A 19405-nucleotide genomic window follows, 5' to 3' on the forward strand; every position below is an offset into this window, starting at 1 on the left:
ATTCTTCGACCATGGGATGGTGTTCCAAGGAAGAGGAGTGCTAGGCAGAGACGGGCTCCACCTAACGAAGAGAGGGAAGAGCATCTTCGCCAGCAGGCTGGCTAACCTAGTGAGGAGGGCTTTAAACTAGGTTCACCGGGGGAAGGAGACCAAAGCCCTGAGGTAAGTGGGGAAATGGGATCCTGGGAGGAAGCACAAGCAGGAGAGAGCAAGAGGGGAGGACTCCTGTCTCATACTGAGAAAGAGGGACGATCGATGAGTTATCTTAAGTGCCTATACACAAATGCAAGAAACCTGGGAAACAAGCAGGGAGAACTGGAAGTCCTGGCACAGTCAGGGAACTATGATGCGATTGGAATAACAGAGACTTGGTGGGATAACTCACATGACTGGAGTACTGTCATGGATGGATATAAACTGTTCAGGAAGGACAGGCAGGGCAGAAAAGGTGGGGGAGTTGCGTTGTATGTAAGAGAGAAGTATGACTGCTCAGAGCTCCGGTATAAAACTGCAGAAAAACCTGAGAGTCTCTGGATAAAGTTGAGAAGTGTGAGCAACAAGGGTGATGTCGTGGTCGGAGTCTGCTATAGACCACCAGACCAGGGGGATGAGGTGGACGAGGCTTTCTTCTGGCAACTAGCAGAAGTTGCTAAATCGCAGGCCCTGGTTCTCATGGGAGACTTTAATCACCCTGATATCTGCTGGGAGAGCAATACAGCGGTGCACAGACAATCCAGGAAGTTTTTGGAAAGTGTAGGGGACAATTTCCTGGTGCAAGTGCTGGAGGAACCAACTAGGGGCAGAGCTTTTCCTGACCTGCTGCTCACAAACAGGGAAGAATTAGTAGGGGAAGCAAAAGTGGATGGGAACCTGGGAGGCAGTGACCATGAGATGGTCGAGTTCAGGATCCTGACACAAGGAAGAAAGGAGAGCAGTAGAATACGGACCCTGGACTTCAGAAAAGCAGACTTTGACTCCCTCAGGGAACAGATGGGCAGGATCCCCTGGGAGAATAACATGAAGGGCAAAGGGGTCCAGGAGAGCTGGCTGTATTTTAAAGAATCCTTATTGCGGTTGCAGGAACAAACCATCCCGATGTATAGAAAGAATAGTAAATATGACAGGCGACCAGCTTGGCTAAACAGTGAAATCCTTGCTGATCTTAAACACAAAAAAGAAGCTCACAAGAAGTGGAAGATTGGAAAAATGACCAGGGAGGAGTATAAAAACATTGCTCAGGCATGCAGGAGTGAAATCAGGAAGGCCAAATCACACTTGGAGTTGCAGCTAGCAAGAGATGTTAAGAGTAACAAGAAGGGTTTCTTCAGGTATGTTAGCAACAAGAAGAAAGTCAAGGAAAGTGTGGGCCCCTTACTGAATGAGGGAGGCAACCTAGTGACCGAGGATGTGGAAAAAGCTAATGTACTCAATGATTTTTTTGCCTCTGTCTTCACGAACAAGGTCAGCTCCCAGACTACTGCACTGAGCAGCACAGTATGGGGAGAAGGTGACCAGCCCTCTGTGGAGAAAGAAGTGGTTCGGGACTATTTAGAAAAACTGGATGTGCACAAGTCCATGGGGCCGGATGCACTGCATCCGAGGGTGCTAAAGGAGTTGGCGGATGAGATTGCAGAGCCATTAGCCATTATTTTTGAAAACTCATGGCGATCGGGGGAGGTCCCGGATGACTCGAAAAAGGCTAATGTAGTGCCCATCTTTAAAGAAGGGAAGAAGGAGGATCCGGGGAACTACAGGCCAGTCAGCCTCACCTCCGTCCCTGGAAAAATCATGGAGCAGGTCCTCAAGGAATCAATTATGAAACACTTAGAGGAGAGGAAAGTGATCAGGAACAGTCAGCATGGATTCACCAAGGGGAAGTTGTGCCCGACTAACCTAATTGCCTTCTATGATGAGATAACTGGCTCTGTGGATGAGGGGAAAGCAGTGGATGTGTTATTCCTTGACTTTAGCAAAGCTTTTGATACGGTCTCCCACAGTATTCTTGCCGCCAAGTTAAAGAAGTATGGGCTGGATGAATGGACTGTAATGTGGATAGAAAGCTGGCTAGATCGTCGGGCTCAACGGGTAGTGATCAATGGCTCCATATCTAGTTGGCAGCCGGTTTCAAGCGGAGTGCCCCAAGGGTCGGTCCTGGGGCCTGTTTTGTTTAATATCTTTATTAATGATCTGGAGGATGGTGTGGACTTCACTCTCAGCAAGTTTGCAGATGACACTAAACTGGGAGGCGTGGTAAATACACTAGAGGGTAGGGATCGGATACAGAGGGACCTAGACAGATTAGAGGATTGGGCCAAAAAAACCCTGATGAGGTTCAACAAGGACAAGTGCAGAGTCCTGCACTTAGGACGGAAGAATCCCATGCACTGCTACAGACTAGGGACCGAATGGCTAGGTAGCAGTTCTGCAGAAAAGGACCTAGGGGTCACAGTGGACGAGAAGCTGGATATGAGTCAACAGTGTGCTCTTGTCGCCAAGAAGGCTAATGGCATTTTGGGCTGTATAAGTAGGGGCATTGCCAGCAGATCGAGGAACGTGATTGTTCCCCTTTATTTGACATTGGTGAGGCCTCATCTGGAATACTGTGTCCAGTTTTGGGCCCTACACTACAAGAAGGATGTGGAAAAATTGGAAAGAGTCCAGGGGAGGGCAACAAAAATGATTAGGGGTCTGGAGCACATGACTTATGAGGAGAGGCTGAGGGAACTGGGATTGTTTAGTCTCCAGAAGAGAAGAATGAGGGGGGATTTGATAGCAGCCTACAACTACCTGAAGGGGGGTTCCAAAGAGGATGGAGCTCGGCTGTTCTCAGTGGTGGCAGATGACAGAACAAGTAGCAATGGTCTCAAGTTGCAGTGGGGGAGGTCTAGGTTGGATATTAGGAAAAACTTTTTCACTAGGAGGGTGGTGAAGCACTGGAATGCGTTACCTAGGGAGGTGGTGGAGTCTCCTTCTTTGGAGGTTTTTAAGTCCCGGCTTGACAAAGCCCTGGCTGGGATGATTTAGTTGGGAATTGGTCCTGCTTTGAGCAGGGGGTTGGACTAGATGACCTCCTGAGGTCCCTTCCAACCCTGATATTCTATGATTCTATGATTCTATGTGTGGACAGGATAAGCCACAGAATTAGTTGGTTTTGTAAGAATTGTGCTATGTACAATTTTGTGAGAAGTGCCTAGAGGATGAGATATGTGCCTTTCAGGTATGCATATATTAAAATAAGTAAATATTTCTAGCACAGTTTAACAGGGTGTTCTGAGACCCATAAGGAAGGTATATGGCTTCTCACAATCCTATTCAAGCAGCAAGACATCATGGGACTCATCGTTCTGAGGGAACATGTGACTGCAGGCTACAAAATAAGATTTGCTGAGAAGAGGAAGCAGGATATCTAAGGTAGCTGCTGCTCCCCAGTAAGAAAGAGACCAGAGAATAGGCTGCACTTATTGTGGGGTCTTTCTACAGAGAGAAAGAGAGAGATTGATCCCTGGCTAATATAAAATGTCCTATCAACTCAGAGGGAAATCAAGGCACAGTGGTGAGGGGAAGCTGAGGCAGTCACTGCATCCTAATGGGACACAGTGAGCGCTCCATGCTGAACTACTGATTTTTGGAGGTTAGGGAGCACTTTGCTTTCTGTTCCTGATAAACATATTAGATGAAGTGAAGTGAAACAGAACATATTAGATGACACAGCGGCACTGGCAAGTTGCTTTGTATGTGAAACCTACCAGTGCCTCAAAGGATCAACAGCCTTTGAAAGCTAGGGGATTTCCCTTCTGCCTTGTGCTACAAGTGCAAGACCCAGGAGTAGGAACCATTTGAATGATATCTACAGGAAAGTAATTTCCCCTTTAACTCCATTAAACAATGCGAGGCCAACACCACCAGGGGTTCTTTATTGCCAACAGAATGTTTAACTAAATTCCATTAGCTAAGTTCCACCGCAAGATGGACTAGGCATTAAAGAAAATGGCCTGAAAATGTTCCTGTTTATTTTCTGAAAGTGTACTGCTTCTTTATCTGCAGTATACAAAAAGCATTTTTCTTCAGTTTTCCCAGATGGTGTGTTGCACTGGGTTACTGATGTCATATTTCCTCAATCATGTTTATCCTAGCAAACAGCACACCCTAACAAGTCTGAGGCAGCAGTACAGTGCATTAGAATTTGGTATATTGCCAGCAAGCAGAACAAAAGGTGAAACAATTCTTCCCCCTCTTAAAAACAAAAACACCACACTGCCTGTGATCAGTTAAGAACAGTAATATTGGCATGAAAAATCCTCAGACACCATTAGTATTTCAAATCCAAATTAACCAATTATTTTGCCAATGTGATAATTTGAAAACACTCTGATATTCATAGGATGGGAAATACTGTGCATCAACTGGGGATGTTTTCTCAGCTATATGGGTGGTACCATTTACTGACCCCCCGATCTTTCACCAGTTCTGTAGATTTCTTATAATGATATAACAATAACATTGATACAGAGTAATGAAGAGACCACATTGACACCAAGTGACTTAGTTGATAGCATTTTTTCTCATCTTTAGGTTGACAGAATACGGCAGATACACTAATCCAAAAAGTCTACATGTTGATTTGAATGATATTATTTTGTTAACTGGTCCTCATTCATGCAGAAATTTAGTATCCTGTACACTAAATGTAACACATTCCTAGTGAATCTCTTTTAAATTAAACTAGACCAGATGTTAAAATATTCAAAGCCAACTCGGCAAATCAACATATTGAGTTAAATGTTGAGAGAAGTCATTTGAGAACACCAAGGGAGTATTACTAAAAGTAATGGGATAGATAAAGGAAAGTGTAGGATGATTAACAAGGAAAATATCCCAACAGGTGTTTTAGAACTAGAGTTGATTGGATAATGAAAAATCATATTTGCAAAGATATTTGTGACTAAATGGATGATCTTGCTTCAAGAAGAATAGTGGCATAGGTTATTCATTATTCTTGAATTACTATCATTTGTTTATTCCAGTAGCACCTCAGGGTCCCAGTCAGGGATCAATGTCTCTATTGCACTATGCAAACATGCAGTAAAGCCACAGGGCTGGATGCACAAAAGAAATTGATGCCTAAGTCCATGTTTTAGGCACCTAAGTCCCAATTTTGGGATCACTGCAAAGCACAAAACTCCTGTCAAAGCCCTGCAGGCACCTAAAGTCACTTGGCCTCTAAGTTTTCAAGGAGAAAGTTCCCTAGGGCCCTATGTTTCTGCCTCAGAGCATGCACACTGCCACCTAATTCTAGGTATCCAAACACCTGTCTTCCACCTAAGTCCCAGAGTGACTGACAAACCAAGGGAAGATAGGCCTTTGGCTGCCTAACTCACGTGCAGGTCCTGATCCGGCAGGTGTGCTCAGAGGCCACCTACCAGATTGGTCCCCATTCAAAATCTGGTCAGAGGAGGTGATGCTCACCTTATAACTTTTAGCCCAGTGGTTCATAGTAGTCTCCCAAGAGGTGAGAGACCCACTGTTCAAGTACTACACTTTAATTATAGTAAAAAAAAAGAGTAATTAAAAATCAATGTGGAAGGTGCCATCTGATGACAAAAATGAACATTGAAAAGATCCGTTTTCCTGTTAAAACTAAGCAAGGTGAATACCAAGGTACTCACGATTTGGAAGAGAACCAAGATGAGACTTTTAATCCAATCCCACTAAAAGTATACTAGCATCTAGCTCCGCAGACAGAATAAACAGATATGGTGCAATAATAATAAGACCTAGCTCTCCTACAGCACTTCTCATCTGTAACTCTCAGAGTGCTCTACAAAGGAGGTAAGTATCATTATCCCCATTACAGAGAGGCAAACTGAGGCACAGTGACTTGTCCAGGGTCACTCACGAAGCCAGTACCACAACCAGGAATAGAACCTATAACTTATGAGTCCTAGTCCAGTGCACTATCCACTAGGCAACGCTGCATCTCTCATGGTAGATGACTGTGTCAGTGCAAAACATGTCTGATACAAACAGACGTCAAGAAAGGTCAGGACAGTGTTATAATCAATAATGACAACACACTGACATGATATTCTTTGTAAGATATTATAAAGGGAACAGCAAAGATGAACTTGAGTAAAGTTTCATATAGTTTATAACCCTATGACAGACAATCTCAGTTTTGTTCAGATACCTGTCCGAAATGCTCGAAGAAAAGATTATTTACAGAAAGATAGAGAAAAAACTGAAAATACACCTTGCTTGCAACAATCATGGTTAAAAAAACCCAACATATAAGATCAGCAAGGTCATTTCAAGTTGCTATAACAGCCAGACAGCAAGAATAACTGGATTGACTTCTGCCCTGTTTATGACAGTTTGTATAAAAAAGCAAATTCACAAGTAAGAAACAGAATATCTGAAAGATTTGTCAGAAAAGTAAGATGTGACTTCTTACATTGCTTCTTACTCATTTCTTACTTGTTCAGTACAGATAACGTGTTTGGTGCCGTACAAAGACATTTTTCTCTCGTCCTTGAGAGAAGACGTAAAGAATGTCAAAAAAGCTTTTAAAAACAGCATCAGACCAGCAGGCACAATTAAATTAAGACTAATCTTTTAAACAGCCTACTAAATACTGAAGATCTTATAACCTCCTATAGGGAAATATTCTGAAAATGCCGGCCAATTATTTATTTTTCCCTTGCTTATAAAAATATTTCTTCATATTATAATATTTGGCTTTTGGCAATCACTAATTGGCAGGCATTTTCAAAATATTTTTCTATTGGAGGTTAACCTTGGACTGCCTTTCCTCCACAAGCAGCAAATTAGTTAAAATTTCTTGTATTACTGTGGCATGTGTGTGTATATTCACACATATATGTGTATATGTTTTAATAAAATGTCTGATAAAATGTGTGTACAATGTAAAATTACAATGGTGTTAAAAGAACATAATTTAGATTGCAGAGTCAAGCTCTTGAAAGTTAAATAATTCCCAGGCAACCTGAATTCTGTCTCCTTTTGCTTTAAGATAGCTTTAAATAAATGATCACATACAATCAGGACATATGCCTCATTCAGTGCACGGGATGATGATGCTCAAGAAAGGAGGCAACTATTTAACAATTCTTTTTATCCTCATCATTCAATATGTGGCCTAATCTGATCCCTTATGTACTGAATGCCATCCAAACCCTGAATACAAAATTATTAATTTCCGTGCAGTCTCTTCTTTGAAACCCACAGTGACTGCATGTATAACCAACATTAATGAATGTATTTTCACAACTTGCCTGGGAGATAAATTATTATTATCCCACCCTCCAGATATCTTAAGTGATTTGCTCAAGGTCACACAATGAAACAGTGGCAAAGCCATGGTTAGAACTCAGTCGCCTGACTCCCATCCATGTGCTCCAGACTATACTGCCTGACTGAGAATAGTACTGAGCATTCACATCTCCCATTGACTTCACCTGCAGTTAGAATGTCAGGCCCCAGATGCCTCAAGTCAGGTGCAAAGGAAATGAGGAACCCACACTCAGTGACCACCTGTCAAAATTTTAGCTAAAATGACTTGCTTAGCATCACACAGGAAGGAAGTCTGTGGCAGAAATAGAGACAGAAGTTAATTCTCCTGCATATGGCTCATTGGGGATGGAGTTCTAGATCTCTCTCAATACAAATTTCTTACTATTTTTCTGTCTTTAGAGACAGGTTTAAAATGTGTTTCCTCCTCAGGCTGAACTGCAGCCACTGGGAGCTGCGGGGGGCCGTGCCTGCGGATGGTCAACGTAAATAAAACGTCTCACGACCTGCCTTCGGATTACCATGATGGGCCACATGCTGAAGGTTGCCGACCCCTGCGCTAGTTTTGTTTTATATATTATATACATCTAAAGCCTTCTTTACAACAGTTTTTTTTCCCTTTAGGAAACTGTTAAAACTTTGACAGCATTTAAAAAGTGGGTGAAAAACAGCGTTCTTATCTACTGTTTTACATAAGCTGTTTTTTCCTTTTAAGTTAGCATGTGTGTCTGTGTGTTTTGTATAAAGTTAAAGATTTCATTATAAAAGTTTTTCTCTAGCAACACTTTAAAAAATACTGTTTTTTAAAAAGATGTATGTGTTATCTGTTGTTGTTGTTTTTTTCATTTAAACAAGGCGGGAGGGATAGCTCAGTGGTTTGAGCATTGGCCTGCTAAACCCAGGGTTGTGAGTTCAATCCTTAAGGGGGCCACTTAGGGATCTGGGGCAAAATCAGTACTTGGTCCTGCTAGTGAAGGCAGGGGGCTGGACTCAATGACCTTTCAAGGTCCCTTCCATTTCTAGGAGATAGGATATCACCATTAATTTATTTTATTTAAGCCAAATAATTGTTCTTGTTAAACTCTGAGATTAGCACAAGAAGCAATGGGCTCAAATTACAGCAAGGGAGGTTTAGGTTGGTCATTAGGAAAAACTTCCTAGCTGTCAGGGTAGTTAAGCACTGAATATAAAATGCCTAGAGAGGTTGTGGAATCTCTGTATTTGGAGATTTTTAAGAGCAGGTTAGACAAACACCTATCAGGGATGGTCTAGATAATACTTAGTCCTGCCAGGAGTTCAGGGGACTGAACTAGAAGATGTCTGGAGGTCCCATCCAATCCTATGATTCTATGATCCTATTAAAAGTGCACATGACTGGACAGGACTCGGAGGGTGGGACAAATGCAAAAAAAAAGGTGTGTGGAAACCTGTCAAAAATACATGGTGATCAACCCTATCAGGGGTATTACTACTAGCCCTTATTTTTTTCTCTTTTCTTTAATAAACTTTATTTTTCCTCTCTGTCTTTAATAAACCTTTTTTGCCTCTCTTTCTTTAAGAGTCCTTATTTTTCCTTAGTTTCCTTTAATAATCTTTATATTCTTCTTTAATAACCTCCCTTATTTTTCTCTCTTTAATAATCTCCGTTATTTTTTTCTCTCTGTCTTTAATAACCTCCCTTATTTTTTATCTCTTCTCAGAACCTGCCTTATTTTCTGAATTATCTAAAAACCTATTTTTCACATGTAAAATCACATGCACACAATCATCCCTAACATTCCCCATGGAAAAAAAATAAACCCCTATTTTCTCCCAAATGGCTGACAACACCAAAAGGGCATGAGACCAGATACAGAACCTGAGGACAGGATGTAAGGCAAAAAAGGGGCATGGAAACCTGTCAAAAAGACCTGGTGGTGAACCCTATCTTACTTACTTACCTTATCTTACCTACTTACTTTTAGTGCCCTTTTTTACTTTTTCTTTGTCTTCAACAGTCCTCCTATGCATGTTATAAATCTCAAGAGAAAATAGTACAGTTTTGTATAATAATATGAACTAAAATTTTTCATCTCTCAAGTCAAAGAATTCTTCCACAGCCAACACCTTCATAACAAAAATTAGGTGCATTTAGTTAACCCACTTCTTTCCCTTTCAAATTACAAACCTTAATTTATCTGTTCCGGCTTTGTATCTTGAGATTCGAGCCATCGATAGAGGAACTGATAGGGTGTCTAGCCAGCGCTTCTCATATTTTGGTTCATTAGCTATGGGTGAGGAGGGCGATGATGGAGCCTGTAGAGAATAAATGAGAATCAGTAAGCACAGACTATCAGATCATACAGTGCAGAAAGCATGGAAATGCATCTGTGGCTGTGCGCTCTTTAAAAACTAGTAACATATAGTAATATAATTGTTAAGAAACAGAGTTTAGAAGAGAAATTAAAATAAGAATTTATGTGAAAACAAAACAGAGATCTTGGTGCTATGCCTGTGTTTTGATTTTATTATTTGTGTGATGTAAAATCCATTTATGTTTTAATTAAAATGTAAAGCCCACTTCTAATTGATGATACAAATACATTCATTTTAATGTCAGTGATTACAACATAAAATCACTCCAGGATAGAACTTTATTTGGAATGTATTTGTGCTTTCCTTTAAGTATCCATACACAATTGTCAAGAAAAAAACAGTGCATAAAATATATTGAAGTAAGGCCTACTGCAATCATGCAACAAATTCTGCATATACGGATATATTGTGACATTTACCCATGCCTTCATTTAGCCACAGATTTGAATATCCTGAATTACATGTTATACCTAAGGCAGGAAAAATCCATATATGGACTAGTAAACTTTGTGAGTTTCAATTTTAGAGTTTTGTTCAAAACCATTACATTGGGCATTTTCTCTCCCTGAAGAATTGGATACATGGATTCTGGGATACCTGCAAAAGGCAGGATCCTCAACACTATAACAGCAACATGTGATGTGCATCAAAGATGTTCCAGATTTTTGAGGATCTGGGTAAAGTGGAAATTATTGTTGATCTACTGATTTTGGGTGAAAATGATCAGCACCCCAGCATTCCAAAGGAAACCTTAAATTAAACAGGATCAAATGCCAGCTAAAAACTGAATTATATTAATAATTTAGGACACACATTCAATGATAAAGGAGCTCAAATCAAACCTAAGAAAGGAGGTTTTACAGAGACTCATGAACATGTTAACATATCTAATTCCTAATTTGTCACAATGAAATCCTTCATTTGAAATACTGCATGAAGATACTACAGAATGGAACAGGAATGATTAAAAAAAAGAATTCTTTGGGGAATTAAAAAAGTTGTCACATAAGCACAAGTACTGAAAACACTTTGAAATTTAAGAAAAGGCTCAACATTTCAGTTGATACAAGATCACATGAATTGTGAACTGTTCTTCTGCAAAATGATGGCCCTGAGGTATATACTTCTGTAGCACTCACTAAAACACAATAAAACTGAGCTCAGATTGAGAAAGAAAAGGTGGCAATTGGTTTCGGTTGTGAGTGATTTCATGAATATGGTTATGGACAGCAATCAGTTGAAGCCCAAACAAACTAGAAACTTTTGGAAACCATTGTTTGAAGCACCACTTAGATTTCATAAAATGATCACAAAAACTGAAAAAGCGCTTAATAAATGTGAAATACAGAACCAGCAAGGGGCTTCTTACAAAGCACCAAAAAACAGTGAAAGTTATCTAAGATACTTACTGTAATATTGAATATTTCAAAATTTTTATTTATCCTCACCACACCCTGCTGGGGGAGAGCAATGCTATTTCAAAGAGGAGAAAATGTGGCATGGCGACGCTAAGTCACTTGCTGAAGGTCATATCGAAAATTTGTGGCAGAGCAGGGAATTGAACCCAGATCTCCCAAATCCCAGGTTATTTATAGAAGAGCTTCAAGAAGACAATTTTGATGTAAATCTGACTCAAGTAGTATCCATTTCTAAACTAAGATCAAATAGGAAACAAAATGACCCAGCCTGAGTATTGCCAACACTAAGCATTCATTAGTCAGATTCCCAAAAAACTAAATAAGAAAAAATAAACACACCTTAAAATTCATGACTCTTTAAAAAAGTAATACACTCTGGGTTCTTTTTATTTGTGTCTGCTTTTTGAGCTTTTAGTCTTCACATTTTTCAAGCTTTTCTCTACAATCAGTAGGGCTAAACACTTATTTTTTTTAAAAAAAAAATCAAAGCTGTATTCTCACGTAATAACAGGCACCTTAGGAGACAAGGGTTTAAGAAGAACACCAATTACCATGGGACTAATAATAAAATTGATTGGGTTGACAACACTGCAACCTACAGCAGCTTTTAGATTGTAAAACTCTTTGGGGAAGGGAATGTCATTTACTATTTGTGTACAGCGCCTAGCATAATGGGGTTCTGGCACGAGTGCTACTGCAGCATGCATATTGAATAAAAATACTAATAATACTATCTTTAGATAGTAATTCTAGATGACTATCCAATACAAAAACTATGCGTCCTGCCATCATAAAAAATGTACTGGGACCATTGGGATGAAATTGCTACATACATTGGGATTCTGTATACATGATATTGTGACATATCTCAGTCCAAGATTGGAAATGCTAACTATAATTCACTGTATCCATCTGGACATTGACAAATGTAAGAATAAAGTAAAAAGTCTGTTGTGGCTAAGTCTGACTGATGCCTAGTGTAAAATGTGAAATAAATACAGGAAACAGAATGGAAAAGAAACACTGAAACCACATGAAATTCCCAATCACCTTGGTACAAGATTGGAACAGAGCTATTTGAATTAAACAACAATGTTTACAGTAAGTTCTTTATGGACTACTACTTGGGTTTACACATCAGTGTTGTGGCGACACGTAAATTAATTTGCTCACCATGAGATTCCAGCTGAATTATTAACAGAACTCATAACTCACAAGTGGCTCACTCAGGCAATTTTCTTTAATATGTCAGGCATTCCTCATCAAGACCTTGTTATGCGCCAGAGATGTCAGTTGATAGAGTAGAGAACTTGATTTAAGCAAAACCATGGTAGATTCAAAGGATCTACATTTTTCATTGTTAGATTAGCCACCTCACAATGCTTCATTAGGTTCACCAATTCAAACAGAAGGAAAAAAATATATCTTTATAATAGGATCTTTACTTGAGTCAAGGACAATTAACCTTTAAGTTAAGAAACTAAAATGGAAGAAATACTACAACAAAACGTTAAACAATTACTCTAATTGCAAATGGGAGAGACTGTTAAATTCTAAACTGAAAGTGAAGGCAGATTTGCCAAAATAACAGTTGAACCATCTACACAAAGATTGTAACAATCCCAAAAATAACCGACAACATCTAAACAAAACCAAAGAGAACATTGGCTCTCTCTTTCATGAGGACATTCAGGATGACAGAAAGAACAGATGTCAACTCATTGACAATGAAAAACACCAAGAGCAGTAAACAGAGTCCACAGTTGTTGGATCCACCTCAGCAGTGGAACAAATTATTCTTTTTGTTAACTGGCTGTATTAGCTTTATGATGGCTATTACTGATTTATTTGCATTTAATTATTTTAAATGTGGGGGTTGGGAGAAGAAGATGCAACAGTAACCACTGGAGTCAGTGGATACAGACTCCTGCCATGTGACTGAGGTATATGATCATTTGTGACCATGCACATGACCAAAGGTGTCACACCTTTGTTACACTTTTAGCTGCCTTGGCTTCTCTCTGCCCCATAATAAATCTGGTTACTTCTGGGCCCATGCTGTTGTGTAATTCTGACCAGCGGCTCCACCTCCACACATCATTCTGCTCAGGCAGGAATGGCTGCCATGTAGCAAGAACTACAAACATTGACTGTGTGGGGAGCACATGAGAGAGAACAGCAGCTTCCTGGACTGGACTGTCTGTGTGGAGACTCTGTAGCATATAGAACTAGAAAGAGAATGCAAAGGAACCACAGTAGTCCCCATTCCATGGGTTTACTTACTAACAGGCCACATTTTAAAACCCAACACACACTGTAGTGGAGGATAGAAAGCATCCCTCTATATTTTTCAGAAAGTATATTCTATTTCCTAAGAAAATTGTGCAGACATATTAAGATCCCCTAATACATATTGTAGTCCTTTAAGCATATTTTACCTTGTTTAACAAAAGAAAAGGAATGGAGAATGCCATCGTGTTTAGAAGGCCCATGATGGCTTCACTGGGCTATTTACACAATTTGGAAAACTCAGAATAAGATATTTACTTACCACTAGACTGTGCACATTGCATATAGCCATAGCATATTCTCTGCATAGCATAGCTCTCTGGCATGTAGGGGGAGTGCACAAACTACTACACACAAATGGCTGCCTGCTCTGCAGGGGCTCCATGCCTTTCCATGCACCCTCGGGAAGCAGGGAGAAATGAGCAAAAGGTTTGGTATCTGATTAGAAATAACTGTCATATCATAACCGGTAACTGGTTAAAAGATAGGAAACAAAGGGTAGGAATAAATGGACTGATTTCAGAATGAAGAGAGGTAAATGGTGTGCCCCAAGAGTGTGTCCTGGAACCAGTGCTGTTCAACATATTCATGAATGATCTGGAAAAAGGGGTAAACAGTGAGGTGGCAAAATTTGCAGATGATACAAAACTATTCAAGATAGTTAAGCCCAAAGCAGACTGCGAAGAGTTACAAAGGGATCTCAGAAAACTGGGTAACTGGGCATCAAAATGACAGATGAAATTCAATGTTGATAAATGCAAAGTAATGCACATTGGAAAACATAATCCCAACTATACATATAAAATCAGGGGGGCTAAATAAGCTGTTAATCCTCAAGAAAGAGATCTTGGAGTCATTGTGGATAGTTCTCTGAAAACATCCACTCAATGTGCAGTTGCAGTCAAAAAAAGTAACAAAATATTGGGAATCATTAAGAAAGGGATAGATAATAAGACAGAAAATAATATATTGCCTCTACATAAATCCATGGTACGCCCACATCTTGAACGCTGAGTGCAGATGTGGTTGCCCCATCTTAAAAAAGATATATTGGAATTAGAAAAGGTACAGGAAAGGGCAACAAAAATGATTAGGGGTATGGAACAGCTTCCATATGAAGAGAGATTAATAAGACAGGGACTTTTCAGCTTGGAAAAGAGATGACTAAGGGGGGGTGTAATGGGGCGGTCACCCCGCTCTGGCCCTGAAGGGGTTAAAACAGCCCTGGGAAAGGGTTGCCCCGGGGAGCCGATAGGGTAGGGTGATTGGGAAGGCAGCCACAGCTGGGACCATGCCCAATTAGGAAACAGATGGCCCTATAAAAGGACTGTGAGCCAGGAGCTAAGTTGCTCTCTCTCTCCAGCCTTGGAGGGAGAAGGACTGGGCTGCTTGGGAGCTCAGGGTACAGGGACTGGAGCAGGGCTGGGGAAAGGCAGGAGGAGCTGGGGAGCTCCAGCCTGGTAAATCCCCAAGCTGTGGGCCTTGCTAAAAGGGCCAAAAAAGGTACTGGGGTTGCAGAGGCAGCAATCCAGAGATAGGTAGAGGCAGCTGGTCCAACCTCCTTGCTGATGATGAGTGGCCATGACAGACTGCAGTCTGCCCCAGTGAATGGGGGCTAGATGACGACTGGCAGTAGCCACTGAGGCAAGGTGGGTGAGAGGGTTAGGGGTTCCCCTGGGAGGGGAGACCCAGAGTGTGGGGGTACTGCTGGGGCAGAACCCTGAGGTAAAGGGGCACTGGGGTTTGGGAGGGACACGGGGGCCTGAGGCAGGTGAGACACTGGACAGTAGGAGGCGCTCTGTATGCTGGAGAGCTTATTTCCAGGATAAGGAGCAGGAGGTGCCGCACCGGTCAGTCTCGCGTCGCTACGGGGGATATGATAGAGGTTTATAAAAACATGATGGGTGTTGAGAAAGTAAATAAAGAAGTGTTATTTACTCCTTCTCATAACACAAGAACTAGGAGTCATCAAATAAAATTAATAGACAGCAGATTTAAAACAAGCAAAAGGAAGTGTTTCTTCATACAACACAGTCAACCTGTGGGACTCTTTGCCAGAGGATGTTGTGAAGGCCAAGACTATAACAAGGTTCAAACGAGAAATAGATAAGTTTGTGGAGGATAGATCCATCAATTGCTATTAGTCAGGATGGGCAGGGATGCAAAAGCATTCTCTGAAGAGTCCCTAGCCTCTGTTTGCCAGAAGCTGGGAATGGGTGACAGGGGATGGATCACTTCATGATTACCTGTTCTGTTCATTTCCTTTAAAGCACCTGGCATTGGCCACTCTTGGAAGCCAGGATATTGGGCTAGATGGAATATTGGAGTGACCAGTATGATCATTCTTATATTCTTAACCAGACCAGGGTTTTGGTCTAGGCTCATCTCCAATTTTATTTGGAGAATTTTGGAAATTGCACGTGAAAGCAGAAGTGATGTGGGTGACTGGACTGGAGAGACTTTCAAAAGCTTGCAGATATTCAAATTTTATTAGAACCAGCTTCTGATTATTTTCATTTTTTCTAAATGAGAAAAAAATACATGTAATACAGAATAACTTCTATAAGTATTTTATATAGCTACTTTTATAAGTTTGGGATTTTCTATAATGCTTAGCATTGGTTTAGCCCTGTTCCCATTGAAGTGAATGGTAAAAAGCCCTTTGACTTCAGCAGAAGCAGTTAGGCCAACACTGATTGCTTTTGAAAATTCTTTAAGTTTTGTTATTATTGTTGAGAATTTACAGCTCATCAAAGATGCTGATTTGACAACCCTGAAAATCAAAGTCTGCATTTAGCTTTATTGTAAGCCTTTCCACACTACCTCTCCAAGAGCTTCAAAAATTGGCTCTCTAGGGACTATCTCTGGGATAAGATGATAATTTATACTCCATATTCATTTCACACCTTAGTCTTTCTCTTTCTGATGAGACTGTCAATTAATGCCAATTTATTTCTAATATCTGTCCATTAGGAATTGGACTGAATTCAGAAATCTTATTTCAGACAGAACACTGAACAAGCATATGCTTGTAACGACATCTAGTGACCACCCACTCAGGACAGACTTCAACTGGTGAGGAGAATTTAGGAGACAACTTCTGTAAAATTTTGAAACCTATTCTACAATAACTCATTGGGGTCAAGCAGCAAGTTCTCTGATAAGTAGCAGAACTAATCAGACATGCTTCCACGGTGATGCTTTCACAGTGAACCTGGGGAGAAACAAAACATGAGATTGGTGGAAGCTCACAACTTTTCATGTTCTTGTGACAAGTGATCTGCAGAGCTTGGGCAACTTTTTTTTTTAAATTGTCATTGGCCCCTGTAAGGAAAATATCATGTCTAGGGAGATAAATAACATTTTGAATCTTCTCCAGTAATGTAATTTACAGCTTCAATTAGGGATGCCCCTTGACAGCCATAGCACAGTGTTCAAGGTTAACATCTCAAATGTTTATTTTTATCAAATGGAATCTGGAAAGGCTAGGCTAAGCCAAAATTGTAACTTCATGTTGTGATCTAATTTTTGAAGAGTCCTATTCACATAGCTACACTGAAACCTGTTTGGAATCAGAGTTGCCTTCTAAAACTTTTGTTGGAATAAGGTTTATATATTTTTATTATATTTTCATAAAATGAAAAACAAATATTAAGGGTGTGATCCTGCACTCTTTGCTTACCATAAACTCTGACTTCAAGTTGGCCATGTTTGACTTCAGTGGGTATTTTGGGAATATAAGGAAGGCAGAATTGAGGATTGGGTCCTTTAGTAGTTAACATATTTTAACACTGAAAGACTTTCTCCATAAGAATGAAAAATTGTGAAAATATAGAAAAATCAAACAATTTTGCATTTCCTAAGTAAATCTAAAATTCTTAAATTTACTTTTTTAATAGCATATATAATCAGCTTGAAATTAGGTTGATGATTATTAGTAGTTTCTGGCAAGTGTTGTGCTAGGTACTGTACAAACACAGAACGGTCCCTGGTCCAAAGATTGTATGTATTGAGAGGCAAAACAAACAGGCAGAGAGAAAGGGGATCAGCAAACAAGTAAAGATAATTAGTGTGTCCATTTGTTACAACAGAATTTTATTGGTTACTACACATGCTACATAATGTATCAATACACACATGCTCTCTATATAAAGTATGCATTCCTACAGTGGGTCTGAATGTAGCGCCCTTACTAGCATAACTAATGCCAATAACCTTAATGAGGCTTCCTGCACTAGTAAGAGCTCACCAAAAGGAGTAAAGGGTTCCACAATGAGGCCTATTTCATTATTTATAAGAGACATAGGGTGGATGTCCACAGCCTAGTGGACCCTGACAGCTGCCCAGCCCCCGCAGGGGGCCTGGGCCACCTCACCCAGCACCCATGGTGTCTCCAGACCCCCCCCCCCCCCCGAGAACCTGCAGCCCCCCCGCCCAAGTTTTAGTCAAGGTGAGTATTTTTAGTAGAAGTCATGGACAGGTCAGGGGCCTGTGAATTTTTGTTTATGGCCTGGGACCTGTCCATGACTTTTACTAAAAATACCTGTGACTAAAATGTAGCCTTAGTCATGAATAGTGGCTTAAAGTGGGTGCAAGGAGGGGGAATTAGTTGTCTCCTTTCCCCACAGCACTACAGCTTTTCCTAGCCATGCAGCCTAATAATTATGCTGAGTAATGGGGACAGAATTTAATCCTTTCTCATTATTTCATAACTTTCAATAAATAGCTATTTTATTTCATTTCAAGCAGCATTTGTTGTTAGCATGAGTGTTTCAAGAGAGAACATTCTTACACGAGATACTCCAATCTGTCAGTGCCATACCATAGAGCTCCACTTCCAGGAGAAAATATAGAGAAACCAAAGCAGAGAAACTAGAAGAAAGAGGAAAGACTAATACTAAAGAAAATCAAGAACATGGTTCATTGTCGCCATCTTACTTCCTCAATAGGACATTTCCAAGCCTTCTGCCACCTTTCCAGCACCAGAATCCAGGTGTCAACATTTTTTAAAATAAATTTAATAAATTCATCCCACATTGTTCTGTTAGTGCTAAATTACCTTGTAATTTATGGGTTAAATGTTATCTTAAATTTATTATCTGACTGGAATTATTTCCTGAGTTGTTATTTGGAAACAGCTGAAAAGCAAGAGAAATCCAGCTAACTTCTCCATCTAAGCTGACTTCCCCAAAACAGGTAATTGTACAGACTCGGGTCTTCTTTCCTGGAATTCTCTAAATGTCTCAATTACTATAAACTTTCAATGCTGATCACAACTAGCACTGAAGCGCTTACAAGACATCTTTGACTCTCCAAGATACTGTTTCTTGTGATCAATAAAATATTTGAGTTTGGAGCTATCTGACATGAATGGTAAAACTACATGGCTCCAACTAACTTCAGAAGGTCATAAGAACATAATCGGAAAGATACTTAAATAAAATAAAGGGCAAAATGGCAATATAAAATCTTTTGAAAACAGTCTGCATGTCAAGGATGTGAGAACAGAAGGAGTCCAGATTCTGCTAATTCTAAGAGTGTGGATGACATGTTAAAATGGATCTCTGGTATGTTAAGTACACAGTGACTTTTTGTTATCTTAAATGCACAGTAACATTCAGGGCCTATTTGGCTTGACTCATAAAGGTTTTCTTGTTAAATAAACTAGCTGAGAAGAGAGAAATCTACAAAGATACAATCATTTCCTCCACTTTGAATCTTCTAAATTAAATTATTTCAATGCCCAATAAAATTAGAGATTTGTTGTAGGGGGACAGAGAGCACTTTTGTCTTTGAACATTCTGGTTTCAATCTGTCCCCAGTAAAGTCAATGGGATTTTTGACATTGACTTAATATGAGCAGGATGTAACCCCCACTAACTTATCTTTAAAAGTTCTAATTTTGGGGGGGAAATTATGGGCCAGATATTCAAAACAGTGTCTAAATCTTTTTGTAATTTAATGAATTTATAAACCAGGTTGAAATCCTTTAGAAAAATTGGCCCACTGACAGGTGTAAGTAATTGTGAAGGGAG

At 40.1% G+C, this 19405-nt stretch overlaps 1 protein-coding gene across 1 annotated transcript in view; it reads right to left on the reverse strand.

Annotated features, from left to right (window-relative positions):
• SNTG2 (syntrophin gamma 2) overlaps nucleotides 1-19405 on the reverse strand; it is a 480514-nt gene that overhangs the window by 115672 nt on the left and 345437 nt on the right. Inside the window, exon 9 of the mRNA XM_065401720.1 lies at nucleotides 9476-9603. Within this exon, the coding sequence (XP_065257792.1) occupies nucleotides 9476-9603 (128 nt within the window). The remainder of the gene's footprint in view (nucleotides 1-9475; nucleotides 9604-19405) is intronic.

The sequence above is a fragment of the Emys orbicularis genome, chromosome 3 (genome assembly GCF_028017835.1).
Source record: "Emys orbicularis isolate rEmyOrb1 chromosome 3, rEmyOrb1.hap1, whole genome shotgun sequence".
In the NCBI taxonomy this organism is placed as follows: Eukaryota; Metazoa; Chordata; order Testudines; family Emydidae; genus Emys; species Emys orbicularis.